At 34.1% G+C, this 16,438-nt stretch overlaps 1 protein-coding gene across 1 annotated transcript in view; it reads left to right on the top strand.

The window, feature by feature from the left end:
- The window catches only part of SLC25A36 (solute carrier family 25 member 36), a 30,316-nt gene extending 14,610 nt beyond the window's left edge, over positions 1–15,706 (top strand). The window contains exons 5-7 of the mRNA XM_045832050.1: positions 7,090–7,156; positions 9,540–9,829; positions 11,700–15,706. Coding sequence (XP_045688006.1) covers positions 7,090–7,156; positions 9,540–9,829; positions 11,700–11,893 — 551 coding nt within the window. The 3' untranslated portion in view covers positions 11,894–15,706. The remainder of the gene's footprint in view (positions 1–7,089; positions 7,157–9,539; positions 9,830–11,699) is intronic.
- Positions 15,707–16,438: the final 732 nt, after the last annotated feature.

Raw genomic sequence — 16,438 nt, forward strand, 5'->3', positions numbered from 1 at the left:
GGTCTGGTTCAGAAATCATTTTTTGCTGTGCATGTTAGACAAAGCCATGACCTTTGGTTCTCAATAGAATATTCTCTACAATTTTCTGAGATATGTTGTATATTGAACCATGCCTGACATGTCTAAATTATGCTATGGCTTTATAAAGTAAGTTATATCTACTTTCTCCACTTGTTGATCAATTGTCAATTGTGTGCTTAACAATGCGTGCCTTAAACTGTTAACCATTTTCTGTTTAGAAATAAATTGGATCAATTTGAACCACATACTTAACGAACTAAGTGTAAGTTTGAAATACTAATTTCTGAAAGGCCAATTGCCATGTAATAAATCTAGCTGATTCTAGCATATACACCTTACAGAGTATTTTCAAAGCTTTACATAGTTAGTAATTGTTGACTAATTCATTGAAGTTTTAAAGTTGGCAGAGAAAACCTTAAAGAGCAAGGTGGTAAAATAAAATACTCTTAATTTACCCATGTGGAGAGATCTTGGGCAAGTTAAGATTTGTGTGAACTTTCGTTACCTTATCCTTAGATTGAGTAGGTTGCTTTATATAGGTTTGGATCTTTAGAATTAGTTCTTCAGTACCATAGAGGTCATATAGTTAGTTACAACTAGAAATATTTTTTAATATACTTTTACGGATGTTGAGTACCAGTTTTCCCTCTGCACACTCAGGGGGTATAATGTAAACATAGCTAATATCAAACTATAGAATCTTCACATATTTCTGGATTACCAGTATTTAAGCATTTTTGGTTTTTAACCCCAGAAAATTACAAAGGGATGTTAATCTTTCTTTTTTGAAAGAATTAAAATGAAGACAGTAGACAAGCAATAATTTGAAGTGGAGGATAGTTGTTACATATTCGGTATTGCAAATTCAGGGTTTCAGAATATCTTAATTACCACTGGAACATTTTTTCATTAGAACATAGTATCAGAATTTATTATTATATTTGTATCACATTGCAAAGAATTTCAGTGGAATTGTTATTTTGCACATTTTTCTCCAAATACGTACAAGTGTTAAACTTTGTGTGTTTTTACCTAAACAGTGATACTGTTTCCCAAATTGAATGCTTTGAATTTTGGTTAATTCATAGTATTATTCAGAGGTTATTGCACTATATACTTATTGTATAATTTGGAAATACTTCAGTACGTTTGTGGTGACATTTTTCTAAGAATTGTGCTTTCAGAGTTTTCTTGCACTGTTTATGAACATTAACATTTAGCTTTGTGGTTTTTATACACAACTGCGTGGTTGGTGAAACTGAATGGTTCCATGCAGACTCACTAAGGTAGCCTTTTGCCTCCTTCATTCTTGAAACAATCTAGGCCAGATTGCTCTGGTTTTTCTTCAGGATCATATTTAGAGGTCTTAAAAATATGAATTGGGATGCAAAGTGCTTAGAGGAAATCATGTGAAAAATTGGTTTTGAATTAACCATTCAAAAAAAACTGCTAACCTTGTCACTTTAGTATCAAAAAACACACTAAATAAAAGTAGTCCATTACTTATATAGCCTGCTATATTTTGCCACATCAAGCTGCACACACACACACATTAAGGATTTAATAAAATATTTTCTACATAATTTTATTTCAAGTAACCTCTCAATTCAGTTGCATATTGCATTTTATCCATATAAACTAGAGTGTTTAGATACTAAATCCTTTTAATTAAAAGGACACTTTGAAGTAGATTTTATTTTCATTTGTTGTAGTGTTTCAAGGGAATACAAAAGAATTTTGAGCCCTAAATTTGAGCTCTAAATTTTCATGCATTGAAAATTTTATTCAACTGTGAGGCTATTTAATCAAATTAAGTAATGTTGACTCTGTGCTTTACCTGCCTTTTCCCCCCCTACATATGACCTTTGTCAGAGTAAGAGAAACTTAGCTATTGAGGGTATTCGTGTTTTTATTTAAATGAACTTGCATATCCCCCTGTATATACCTGTACACTGCTGGGTATACAAAAAATAAAAGTATGGGTTTTTTAAATTTCTTTAAATTTTTTTTTACATTTATTTATTTTTAGAGAGAGGGGAAGGGAGGGAGAATGAGGGAGACAAACATCAGTGTGAGAGAGAAACATTTCTCGCATGTGCCCCAACTGGGGGCTGCATCTGCAACCCACTCCTGTGCCCTGACCAGGAATTGAACCTGAACCGGCGACCTTTCCCTTTGCGGGATGACGCCCAACAGACTGAGCCACACTGGTCAGGGCTTTTTCTTTCTTAATAGTAATTCTCAATTTTTAAAAGTTTTCATCTGGAATATACATATACTTTTATACACAGCATTACAGATTTAAAAGAAATGACTTGTGACTTTCATTGGATTATATGTTCAAACAGTTACTGGTCAATTTTTAAAATACACCTAATTGTTTAATATTTACTACTTTACTAGGTTTTATTTATAGCATTCATTGTTAATTTTTCGAGATATTTTCCTGTTTGACTTAAAATTCATTATTAAAGGTTAAGTTTTTGAGTGAAAACTTAAATAGGAATTTTGTCTTGCATCTACAAAATATTTTTTTAAATATTTTATTTGTCCATGGCAATTCATTGACCCAGATTGATGGTTGGACAGATGCTTTGTGTGTTTATATGTAAACATTCTTCCTGTTTTTTGTTTTGTAGAACACAAGAAATTAAATACAAAATAACCCAAAATATTCCATAAAAATGGATGTGCAATATTACTGGCCATAGTGCAAAAGGTGAAAGGTACTACTGTAGCAACATATACTATACTTTATTTCATTAAAAAAGACTATAAATATTTACAAAATGAAATTACTTGAATTTTTTAAAAGATTTTCTAGTCTTATTGTTGTGATTTCAGCTTCGATCATGGTAGATGGTAACAGTAGGAAAATATTTTCTTAGATCCCCCATTGACAAGGTTAGCATTTTTTTCTTTAAGGCAAAACTGGTCTTCTTTTAGGTAAGTATTTGGACTCTGAACTGCTGCAGATGGCAGAATTTTCAGTACTCGTTGCATTTTTTTAAAAAAAAATTTATGACCCGTTCTGATATTCCTTTTTTTTTAACTTAAAATTTTCAAAAGAGTTAGATCTCACCGTAAATATTTCTCAAATCCTTCCAATGGGATTCATTTTGTACACATGTTTCTGATGAGGTGACTGCTTGTTGTTATGATACAGAAAAGCCTGTGTCTATTTTAGGCATTTACTGTACATTTCTCCCGAGAAAAGAGTGAGATCGTGTCATCTCATGCTCCCCATCCGCAGGTCACTCCTGTAGAAATATGGACTAACTTAAACCTCGTGAGTACTGATCTGAGCATCTCTTGCAGCCTCTAGTTATAAGAAACACCCCCTGGGACACCCCCTGGGATTTATAATAGCTTTGGAATTAATAGAAGGCGGGAAATGAACTTTTATTTCCAGAATTTGTGTGTGCATATTCTGAATATTTTATGAAATTTGAATTCTGCTCCCTTTATAATATTCCTTCTAGAAGGATGAATAGACTAGCTTTTCAGTCATCATGTAGTAAAAGCCTGGGGCCCTCAACTTGGTCATCATAGTTTTAACCACCAAAGAATTTGATACCAGTATTTAAGATATACATAGTTGTAACTGGTGGTATAGTATCCTACGACGTTGAGAAAAAATAGTTCTGTTTGCTTAGCATAACATATTTTAAAAATCTAATACAGTGCTTTCTGTTTTCTTGTCTGTTGATACTTGGCTTTTTTCTACTCTCTTGCAAAAGCATCAATCTTAATAACTACCATTACTTTCCAGATAAATACAGGATTAGAATATATACAGTTTTAGTTGTTTTGTTTTAATTATTTTTCAGTAGTGTTAACATAACTTCCCTTAGAAAGTTAGGTGGACTTTGTTCTTACTAAAGAAGTTAATTGAAATTAAAAAAAAAAATACTAAAAATGCAGTACTACAGGTATCACTCACTTAATGAAATAGACATTTTCAGCAAATTTAGTATATGCAGGATTTCTGGTAATCTGGTTTTTAATTGATTTATGTCAGCGATTTTCAACCAATGTGCCACAAGAATTTTTAAAACATGGGATATCTGACTCTTTAGTCAGGGGTACTGACCTCTTTTCCCTTAGATTGTCAAGTTAAAAAATGACAACTAATATTGCAATAGATGTCTGGTGTGGATAAATCAAAATTATTCCTATTGTCTTTTGTCAGATCAGCAAAAAATACATTTTTGGTATACCACAGAATGTTAGTAATTAGTTTATGTGTGCCATGAGGTGGAAAGGGTTGAAAATTGCTGGTTTATGTTATTAAATAGAGCCTTAGGTAAAGCAAAACTTTAAAACTTGTGTTTTGAAAGTTTCTTAAAACTTTCTAATAAAATACTAACCACACTACTAACAGTTTGGCCAACGTATTGCCACTTTGCTTTATCTGACAGTGAAGCAACATTAATTCTTAACTTAAAAATAGATCCTTCATATGCCGCTAAATCAGTTTTAATGTTTAACAGGGTATTCAGAAGATTGCTGTGAATTAGTATATTAGTAAAAGTCACAAAATTTAAATGCCAAAATAAAAAGTGATTAGAAATTTGTAAATTTCAGGGGCACCATTCCCAGTATCTTTGTGTATGTTTTTGTTAGTAAAAATAGGAAATGTTGAGCTTTGGCTGTTTGTCCACTTCAAATTGCCTTGCCATATATTATAATTCTAAAATTTGTGATACTTTTTTGTTTCTTTCCACTTGAATTAATAGATTATATTTTTCTAGATTTAATTACCCTAATAATGTCTACTTAGTTTTTTGAAGTATCTTTGGTAAAATAAGACCAGTAGCTAAAAACCTGTGTATTATTTCTCAATTCTTTAACCTAATGGTTTGCTGGCAGTTAGAATAGTATCTTTATTAAGAGCCAGTTTATTGGAAAAGATAGCCAAAACAACTATTGTGAGCACAGGTTTCTGATAACAGCAGTAGTACAGGAATTAGATGACAGTATTCTCTCACCTAGATTTGTGTTCTGTTCTGTAGATTAATTCGTGTCTGGAAATGAATTTTAGTTAAGTGAGAAATACCTGTTGTTTGCATCCTGTTTAATATGTACAGAGAATAATTAAACCTATACTTTTATGGATATTTTGGAATTTCATTTTTAATGATATAAATATTTATTGTAATATTTTATAGTTTAAACATCTGGGATCTTTTTCAGCCTCTAATTGAGGAATTTTGTGACTTGGAAAGGTATTAGGCTTAGGGCACTAAGTTTATATTTTTAGAAGTACAGTGTAATTATTTTTTAAAAATAATTTGGTGCTTATCTCCTTTTCAAACAAAGTATAATAAATTGAATGAGATTTTTACCTAGACAGGCTGTTTTGTTTTTTTAGTTTAATATAAGAATTTCCTGTTTTAGCTTTTCAAAATTAATAAAACTTTTTAATTTTCACAGAATAATAAAAACCTATGGGAGTAATATAGACTATTTTGTTGGTTTGTCTGCTTAGCAGCTTTTCACTAAAAACCCCCCGATGTTGCTGTACATACACTTACCTAATTCAAATATTTAAGTTTAAAAATAAAGAATTATTAAGGATATGACCAGAATACTGATTTCTGGTTCATATTAGCTTTAAAATAAAATTTGAATATCTTTAGTTTGACTTTTACTTTTAAAAAATGAGGTTTAATAGAAGAAATATATATATATATACTCTATAACTTTATTCTCAATTAAAATAGGCCATACAAGAGAAATTTTTTCCAAACATATATTTAAACTGATCTGACAGTTTCATATTTTTCTTAATCTCTGTCCTGTTACCAGAGTATGTGCATGAAAAGAACCTTATTTAAAAATATTCCTGACAGCTTATCCAACACTTTAAATTTTTATTGAATACTGATACTTAGAAAATCAGTGGTCCCATTTTAGTTTATACATATGTGTATAGTATTAAAAGTACTTACAAGAAAAGGAGACTATATAACCATCACAGGATGATTAGAGGAATTATCAAATCAAACTTATTTCATTTATCTTGCTTGATAGACTCAATGTGAGCACCCCTTTTGGACCATCGGGCAATTTCTGCAGTCACAGCGGTGGCCTAGGGAGTCAAGTTGGAGTTAACTAATTACCTAACCGTTATGGAAAGGAAAAGAACCTGTGAAACTGAATTTCACTTGTATACAATGTAATAAAATTACTTTGCATTTATCCCTAATATGCACCACAGCATTTTTGTTTCTGAAAGTAGTTTACTCATATTGAATGTGCTGGTTATTGTCCACCTGTCTAAAAATAAGGTGCTTGACCTGCTAGTATTTGATAGGAAGTATTTACTCCACTTTTAAAGTAAACTAGAGGTACCTCTCCCCTGAGTTTCTCTCTGCAGTGTCTATAAAAGTGAGAGGGGAGTTCCTATTGTAAGTTTTTGAACTTTTGAGTTTTTGTATGTGTTTAAATGGTTGAAAAATAGATTTGTCCTGTTAATCCTAACAGAAACCTTACCTCTTTGATACCATTATTTAACAGTATTAAGTGTATGTTTATGTAAAGTATTTGTAAGGCCAAATAACAGTCCTTTCTGTTATACAGTCAGCTTAATACCTACTATTAGTAAGTGTTGACATTATAGAATCCATTTTGAATATAGTGGTTTGTGATGTTAATTGGACCCCAAATAGTGGTTGTAGAGTTTGCATGCTAGAAAGCCCTAGAGTTATACAATTTTTGTGTGTTTGTCTACAGTAATGGGTTTCTGAATTTAGTTAGAGAGTAGAGGGCATCCCAGAGAATAGCCTAAATATGTTGGGAGAAGAATTTATACATAGTCAGATTTTGCTCTTAAAAGATTATCTTTTAGTTACTATGGTCAGAATTTGAAAATATAGATTGGTAATAAAATACCAATGTTCATGTTTGTATGAATCTATAAAGTAGAAGTGTAAAGCATACATCAGTTAATATGTTAAATACTTATACTCGTGTTCTTTAACATAGATTTATATAATTTTATAACCCTTAAAGTTAATAATGTATTTATTCTTACCAGAGTTCATTTTAAACATATTTGTTTAGGTTTTACTGCAATCACAGCAACCAACCCCATTTGGCTTGTAAAGACTCGGTTACAGCTTGATGCAAGGTATGTTATTATTTCATTAATGGTTTCAACTAATTTATTTCTGTGAACTGTTGTTAGTGAGATTTCAGTGTCTCCTTTTTTGCTACTTATTTTATTTTGCTCTTTTTTTTAAGAACCTTGGTTCCATCATCAGAAGCAAAAGTGATACAGTAGTTGGCAGGATGAGACTTTCCAGGAAAGAGAGTGTATTATATGTTGTGTTTTTAAGTAAAAGGAGAAGAGAGAAGGGTATATTAACCTAGCCCAGTAAATGATATTTCTACTACATGTTAATTATAATCAGCCTCTGAACAGCTATAAATAACGCACATGATCAATTAGTCTACAGCTAAGTCTTTGAGGATCATCGCTCAAATTCCGTAACCTTATATACAGAAAGTCCTGGCCTAGGATTTTGTTTTCCTTTATTCGTAGACTTCATCTGTTACCACTGACAACTTTGTGCTAGCAAGATTCAGTCATTCAGTAAATCTATATTGAGCAGGCACTTACAGGTTCTAGAGATATACCAGGAAACAGTGGTGACTGACTTCAAGTGGAATAGTCAAGGAATGGTTTTTTGAGCCCATTTTAAGCAGAGGCAACAGTCCATGCAAACCATGCAGGTTCTAAGTTTAGGGCATGTTCTGGGATCTGAGAAAAGGCCAGAAGCAGTGCAGCTTAGTCTTGCCTTCTCAAGTCCTATTGACCTTTAGAACGAAGAATGGGGAAAAGCAAATACAGTTAAGTAGGGAGACGATCCTATCTGGTGTATAATGATAGCAATGTTAAAGTTTTGAAACTGATTTAGCCTTTCAGTCTGGAGTAGACTATGCGTAACAAATGTCCACTATTTTTATATTTTAGGGTTTGAGAAGTAGTGTTATATTTCGTAGACTATAAATAAAACCAATCTATGAAATTATTAACAATTATGCCTGCTTAAATATCTATTTTCCACATTCTGTCATGGTGAACTGTGTGTTGTTTGGAGACTTGAAATGTCTAATTTTTTCATCTGGATTAATTTTTAATGAAATCTTAAGCGTTTTAGCAAAATTCACAGTTTGTTTCTTAAAGCCAAAGATCTGAAAGGTAATAATGGTGAGTAAAACAAGGTTTTCTTAACCTTTGGTTAAGAAACTGTGAGATGCCAGTCTATATTAAACCATTATAAACTACCAGTAGTGTTCTTCACTATGTTACAGGGTAGATTTGTAGGGGATCCAAGAAAAGCATGGCTTAAAATTCTTTAATATTATTATTATTTTACTTGTAATTATAACACAAGTCAACATACCTTCTCAGGTTTGGGATTATGGAATGGGATGTGTTGGGGTAATCATTAAACGTTGATTAGAGATGCTAATTTATACAGCTGAAATCAACAAGAGGGCTAATCTATTTGTGCATTACTCTTTGGGACTGGCGGCTCTTTTAACTTTGTAAGGAAAGATCATATGGCAGAAACTCATTTCAGTTGCCTACATGGATTCATCTAAGAAAGTATTCGGTGTTATTAGTTGAAGACAGTCCTTAGTTCATAAAATTGGAGGAATCTTTAGGTTATTGGGTAGGTTGTCTTAATTGTGGTTTGATTTTATGTCAGAAACAGGTTTTGTATGATTTATAAATAGGTAAATTCTTTCCCTGTGGGTAGCATTTTAAACCCATTTCTTATATGTGGGGATCTACTGGGGGGAATCACAGTATGAATATTTTTACAGACTCAGAATTGTATGCTTAGAAGAATGGAAGCTGCACCCTTAAGTAGCAGCACTAAGAACATTTACTTGGGCCCAGTATTCAGTAAATTCTTGGTAACTGTAGAGGTCCTCATTCACTACTCATTAGGATACTGCAATGAAAGATAAGGCCATGACCTTCAAAGGTTCATAGGGAGTTCATCTTAAATGTACACAGAAATTAGATTGGTCATGTTCCCTGCTTTTGTGATGGACCTACCATCACAAAATGTCTCTAAATCATTCTTTTTAATGTTATTAAATGTGAAAGAGAACTCAACCTGGAACTGGATTTAATATAATGTACCATTTGTTCATTTGCATCTTGAGCTGCAGCCACAGTATATTTTGACTAAAGGATTTCGTTCCTTATCCCTGTAATATACCGCCTTCAATGAGGCCATCAAACTGAAAAGTCACTGTAGTGTGTTTTGCATTCAGTAAAACAGACTAATTACATGTTATCCATCTGATATGGCAAATTTGGAGCAAAAGAATAGGAAATCTAAAATGAATGTTTTAAAAATCTGATTTCACTGTTTCTTGAGTTAAAGGGATTCATTCTTTATATTAGTGGTATATTTCTACTATATTTTATTTATATTAAAACCTGTGCTACTTTATTTAGATTAAAACTTTTTTTTCATTTTTCTTTTCAGGAACCGTGGGGAAAAGCGAATGGGTGCTTTTGAATGTGTTCGTAAAGTGTATCAGGCAGATGGACTCAGAGGATTTTATAGGGGCATGTCTGCTTCATATGCTGGCATATCAGAGACTGTTATCCATTTTGTTATTTATGAAAGTATTAAGCAAAAACTACTGGAATATAAGATTGCTTCTACAATGGAAAGTGATGAAGAGTCTGTAAAAGATGCCTCAGATTTTATGGGCATGATGCTGGCTGCTGCCACCTCAAAAACTTGTGCCACAAGTATAGCGTATCCACACGGTAAGAGAAGCTGAGTTTTACAGGGAATATTCTGTTAATTCAGAAATGCTGCTCCACCCCAGCCAATAGCCCACTTACTATTTATAATTTTACTGGATTTCAGTATAACAAAATTAAGTTCTTAGGATTTAATCATAATGGAATTAAATCTGTATAAGTCACATCAGGCAATTTTAATAGATCTGTATATGTTATAGTAGCATGGTGGTGATTTAGCATGAACTCTGGACAAATTTTAACCCAGAGTCAGATTGGGCAAGTTTCTAATTTTTTTTTTCCAGTATGGATGTAAGTTAGTGTTACATATATTTTATAGGTGTATAGATACATTATATACATCACTGGTAATCTACATAAAAACCCTGCAAAGCCTAGGTATGCTAGAACATAACCAGAACTGTCTTCATTTTCAAGGGGGAAACAAGAAGTGTTAAAGTTAAGTGACTTGCTCAAGGTCATGTTAGGGTACTCAGTGATGGACCCCAAATTTGAATTGAAGTCTATTCCCAAAGACCAAGCTCTTTTACATTATTTCATGTTGGCAAATATGTGAATGATTTCTTTTATTTCTATCTTTAAAGTTTTACAATGTTAGCTTCTTTCATAGATAGCTAAGGAAATTACTTCAGAATTGGTCTCCAACATGCTGAGTTTTAAGTGTAGCCTTTGATTTTGGTGTGTTTGAGGTTTGTTTTGGTTCAGGTTTTTAATCTAAGTGCTTCACTTTTGTCACAGGGAATAACACTGACATTCACCCTATAAAGCTAACGCTCTGGTTAAAGCTGTGTCAGGAAAAATGAACAGGTGTAGGAAATGAGCATCTGCTTTAAAATGTAACCTGTGGATGAAACCAGCTGTTTAACCAAGTTGGACTGTGAATTTACCCCAGTTTCCTCAGGGAAGTCCTAACTTCTTTGAACCCCAAGAGGGCAGGACGGGCAGCGGCATTGGGCTCAGGTCTCCTGTGGGAGGACTGGCGCCGGGCGGCCCCGGTGAGAGAGTTTGGGAGTTTGAAGTGTTCTGGCCCTTCACAGGAGGTGATGGCATTACAAGAGAAGGTGTAGTTTATAAACAGTATATTGGAGTGGAATGTATAAATGGCATGAATTTTTAAAGTAGGACACGAGGTTTCAGATGTTCACATCGACAGTGGGAATGGCTTTAGGCCATTGTCCTCAGGCCCACCAAGAGTAGTGTGTGGGAAATGTGTGACAAGTAACCAACGTGGAAAGAACAGACTCTTTGTGGACCCCTCTGAATCTGTCTGGTCTCCGCCCTCAGCTGTTGAAAAACTCAGTAGCCCTAATTTCCTCATGTTTTAAAAATGAAGAAAAATTGGATTCTTTAAGATCCTTTTAAGCCTTAAAATTTTATGATTTTTGCTTAGTTGTTCCCAGATAAGGCCTTTTAGCTGGCAACTTTTATTTTAAACATTTTAACCCTTATCCACATGAATTTATGTTGGTCTGTACAGACCATGTGAACAGATTGGTAATTCTGTTTTCTTACTGCGCTCTCCACTTCCAGAACATCCTTCACTTGTTTCAGCTTTGGTAGCATCTCCACTCCCTTTCCTGGTTTTTATTACATCTATTCTCTTATCTATACCTGCTGTAGTATATGACTGATTCTTTTATTTCATTCTGTCATTTACTGTTCAGAAACCTATGAAATTTCATAACGCAGGATTTTAGCCAGCCATCTTAAAGTTTGGTGGTGTTACAGTGTGACTGGTTTCAATAAGTTACACATTAAAAATTACTTACCCTAAGGTTACACTTACAGGTAAATGAAATGTGCTTAGTATTAAGAGGATATAAAGATATCACTGCTGTTTAAAAAAATTAACTTTTTTTTCCCCCTTAAACAGAAGTTGTCAGGACAAGACTACGTGAAGAGGGAACAAAATACAGATCTTTCTTTCAGACGCTGTCTTTGGTTGTTCACGAAGAAGGCTATGGGTCTCTTTACCGTGGTCTAACAACTCATCTGGTGAGACAGATCCCCAACACAGCCATTATGATGGCCACCTACGAACTGGTGGTCTACCTACTCAACGGATAGCGATGTCCGGCCACCACGCTGTGAGGAGGGACGACCAGACGACGACAGTGGACCACGGAGGAGCAGGGCCAGCATGGTGGGCAGCAGACAGCGGGTCTGGGGACGAGTGTTACTGTGTCTGGCTGTCGGAATTAAAGCAATCACAACCACGTTACTCGGTCTCTTCAGTCATGCCAATGATGCCTGGGCTGCCTCCAAGAGAAGGCCTTTAGAAGCACTCCTTCCTCAGAATTGCCATTTTCTCTACCAGGTCCACGGGACACAGCTGCATTTTGTTTATTTGTGGCAGAGTATAGTGTTTCTTCCATGAATACCTTCTCAGTCTCCTAAACAAAGCCATCCTTACTTGTATACTATTTATAAACTATCCACAGATAGTATCAACAGTCACAAATTTCTAACTTTTGGATTCTGCATAATTCTTGCAAAAGAACAAAAATAGTGAGATCCTGAGTAGTATTTTCACATTTCCTTTAGATGATCTGGCCCAATACTTTAAAGTTAATTATTTGGCATTAGTAGTCACTGTTTTTGACAACTAATGAAATAGTGTCTAAATATCTTGTATATTTTTATCTTTAAAATGTTGAGGTTCCCACTGTTAACTAACAGTTGCTTAATTTTTAGCATATTGTGGACACTTGAATTGTTCATTAACATATCAAACTCATGGTAAGAGTTTGGGACAATCAACCAGTAAAATACTGATTTTTCAACCAGTAACCTATTGATTTGAGACCATTTCAGTAACTTGAGCATATCCTCATGTCTTTTCTAACTCAACAATAAGTGAAAGTCCGCACATGTCTTCTCCAGTGAGTTACAGGCTTTGAACCCACATGTCATACCTAAGCATCATTTTCTTAAAGTGGAAGAAATTTGCTACTTCTGAGTCTCAGTTTGCTTTCACATTAAGAATTTGAACCTTTGAAATATTATCAGGTAGTCTGTATAGATCGCATTTATTGTATAGAGAAAATGGTAATTTTCAGCTTTGCCCTTACAAGTTTGTTTTTGTTTTTTTTAAGGCGTCAAATACCTGGGGCAGTAACAGCATTATAGAAGAGGGCCCCTGCTGTCTGATTGGACAGGTAGTGATCCTAATTGACTTACGGTTTTGTAAATGAACATACTACTTTTGCAAAGAAGTTTATCCTAATTTCTTGAATGGTAAATCATAGATTGAATTAATTCAGAGTAAGTGTGCTGACAGGATACAGCTTTTACATTTTGTTGTTAAGTTCAACTGCACATTTTAGTACTTTAAATGTATTACATGTACGGCCCTTATGAAGGTAGTGGCTGTAATTCTATTAGGAGACTTTAGCTTATGGTTGTTGCTATACTGGTGTAAGAAAATGTCTGCAATTAAACTCCATGTGGTACTCATTTCAGTATACATGAACTGTACGTTTTGTGCAATGGCTTTATCTTAAGAATGACTCTTTGTGAATGCACTTTGTGGCCTTTTGGGGGGTGGGTAGTCAGAGTAGGAGAGAATTCCATGTTATTTTTTTAAACATTGATCATGTATTAGGCAGAAACAGTGTTCACAACATTTTCCTGGGTTTTAGGAATGTTGTTTTAGAGATCTTTAACATAAATGTTTTAGGAATTCTTTGTACACTGCAGTGACCTGACATAGAAAATTGCAGCATGTCATTGCAAGCTTTCTCTGCTGTCACTAGTGAAATTCAGTGCCCTCCTAAACTCTTCCGCCTTCTTAGCTTCCTTGTAATCAACAGTAACTGGATGTTTTTGAGGTGCTTTGATTGGAATGTAAAATATTCTAATCTACTTGGAGACCAAAGGCAAATTCAATTTCACTACCTTTGGGATTATTCATAACTTTTATGGTAAATTTCAGCTTTGACATTTATTATGAGAAACATGCCAAAAAAATCAACAAAACAGGGGTTTCTAACTTAAATCTGTAGAGAAAGTCTCCATCTATAGTGTTTGCCTTTTCAGTACAGTGCCACCTACTCATACTGCCTAACATGGTGCCATTTGCCTTGTGAAGATTCATAAATATTTGTTGTGTTGAATGTAAGACGGAGACTCCCTTATCTTTATGATCTCAGTACCCCACAAATGATTAAGAACGGCGTGGAAACCAGCAGTTAAGGAACATCTTATGTAGTTGTAGCAAATTCATGACAAGTGTCCTTCAAGGATGAACATGTATTCTATTCCTGTTGTATTTAGCAAGTACAACTTACCGTGACCTTTACTGCATTATATTCATCTTTTAAGAGTAAGTTTTATGTATGTCCTGGAAGGAAACAATCCTGGAGTTTTAAATTTTGATTCTTTGTGCAGCAACTGGAATGGAGCAATGTCATTTATTTTAATTGTCTTTTTTCCCCAAAGCACAATCTGCTGTGGTTTACTTTATGTAGGACAGAGATGATTTTTGAAAGAAAACTATAAAAATTATTTCTAAAATTTGTCTCTGAACATTTCTTTAGAGATCTTGTTTTTAGTTGATGCAGATGTTTAAAAAGAAAAACATATATACTTAAAGCATTGGGCTTTATAACATTTTATTTCTAACAGCAGTAGTCAGCAACCTTCAGATGGGTGTGTATTTTTATTGCAGAATCCTCTCAGAAAATTAGACTGAACCTAATCAGGTTAAAGTAGTAGATACTGAAAGAGCACATTCTCATAGAAGAACAGAAAGAACTGGTACCTGTGGCTCAGAAAAGATTCCTAAATTTTAAAGTCCAAATCTGAGAATTACCAACCCTGTGATTGTGGGCTGCCATACAGGGCTTTTATTTATTTACTTTTTTAACTGTATTTTTTCCATTACCATTTAACCCCCTTATTACTGCCCCGCCCTCTCCCTACAGGCGATCACCACATTGTTGTCATGTCTGTGAGTCCCTTGTTTCCTTTTTGATCGATCCCTCCAGGAAAAAACTAACACCCAAGCCTTGTCTTAATTTTTATTCTGTATGTAACTTTATGGAACCAGCTTTACTGGATGGGGCCCACAGGTCACTGATTTGTAACTTTGAAACCAAGAAGAATATCATTAGATCATTTAATCCAAACTTTTGTGTCCTGAAATCTAGTGCTCATTGTAGGTTAGCATTCATATATTAGGACCAGCAGAGTTTGGGTTAAAAATGAGTGTTTATTCTTACTGGAGCATAAACATGTCAGTATTTTTAGATTTGTGTTAAATCACTAAGAATACTGATTTGAACTTGAAGGATTTGAATGCTAGAAGTCAGTCTACCCTTTACTCTTCCGTCATGCCCGTCTTCTGTTTACATGCATCTGCCCAGGCGGTTAGTGCTATGGGGGCTCCCTTCGGGTAGATAAATAGGACAGTTCAGCTTTCTCTTCCTCTGGTATTGATCATGATTTTAACATTCCTAAGAAAATAGATAGTTCTGAATGATTTAAATTGGAAGGAATTTTAATTATAGAAAAAGTTTCATGTACTAACTTTCTGCCTACTCAGATCTCTTCTCTGTCATGTCCTTAATTTCCCGTTCAGCTACATGCTGCCCTTCATGCTACTCCTTTTAGAACCTGAAAATTCTAGTTTCACTCAGTCTTTGTGTTAATAAACATTTTGAATGTGTACCCCTGCATATGTGAACCATTAAACCTTGACCTTTAAGTCATAGCTAAATAATCAACTTCAAGAGTTGATATCATTTGACCATTTGTATGAGGGTTGTTATTCTTGTATTCTATACGTGGCTGTAAATTACTGTGCATTTACTCTATGTTAACTAGCTGGATTTTATTTGAATTGTTAAAATTTAAAAAATTAAAATATGGTTATGAAAATGTGTGTTTTTTAATGTATATATATCTTAATATTTTGGTATGGCGAGGATCCAATCACACTTTTTTAGGATTATGTGTACAATAAACATGTATTTCCACTTTCAAGTTAAGTATGTTAGGCTCCTGTCTGCTAGACCTAGTGAAAACTCTAGGAATCAAAAGTTCAAATAATTTAATTCTCTTAGTTCAGTAAGAAATTTCTGCACTTCCATATATTCTATAGGATTATTGATCTTTAAGTCCTGTACTTTTTACACATCAAAACAAAATTTGCAAAGAACATTTGAGACATTGGAGCCAGTTTAGGTTGATTAATACTTCCCTAAGGTGGCAGGGTTTTTTTATATTTGTAGCTTTTTTGTTTGCTTTAGTTTTGGCCTTTACAAAAGCTAAGTATTTTAAAATTAAAAGTCAAAAGCTGGAAACGTGTTAGAATAACCAAATGAATCTACGTGTGCTAGGTTAACAAAGTAACACAGATACAAGTGCTATGTAGTATGTACCCAGTTTGCATTTTGGTATTTTAAGGTTTTCCAAGTTGTAATTACCATCAAACATCAGCCAGTTTGGTCGGTGAGGAAAGGACAAACTTGTGCTCCATTTCTGAAAGTACACACAAAGCAGAAATTGTCTGGCCTCACCTAATAGTTTTCTTTCCACTGAAGACGAATAGTGGGTAGAGGGGAGGCACTGGCCAAATCATGGTTGAGGCCGGTATGACTTAAGTGTCCC

Source organism: Phyllostomus hastatus, unplaced genomic scaffold (assembly GCF_019186645.2).
Source record: "Phyllostomus hastatus isolate PE091 unplaced genomic scaffold, TTU_PhHast_1.1 phas_contig_16, whole genome shotgun sequence".
Classification (NCBI taxonomy): domain Eukaryota; kingdom Metazoa; phylum Chordata; class Mammalia; order Chiroptera; family Phyllostomidae; genus Phyllostomus; species Phyllostomus hastatus.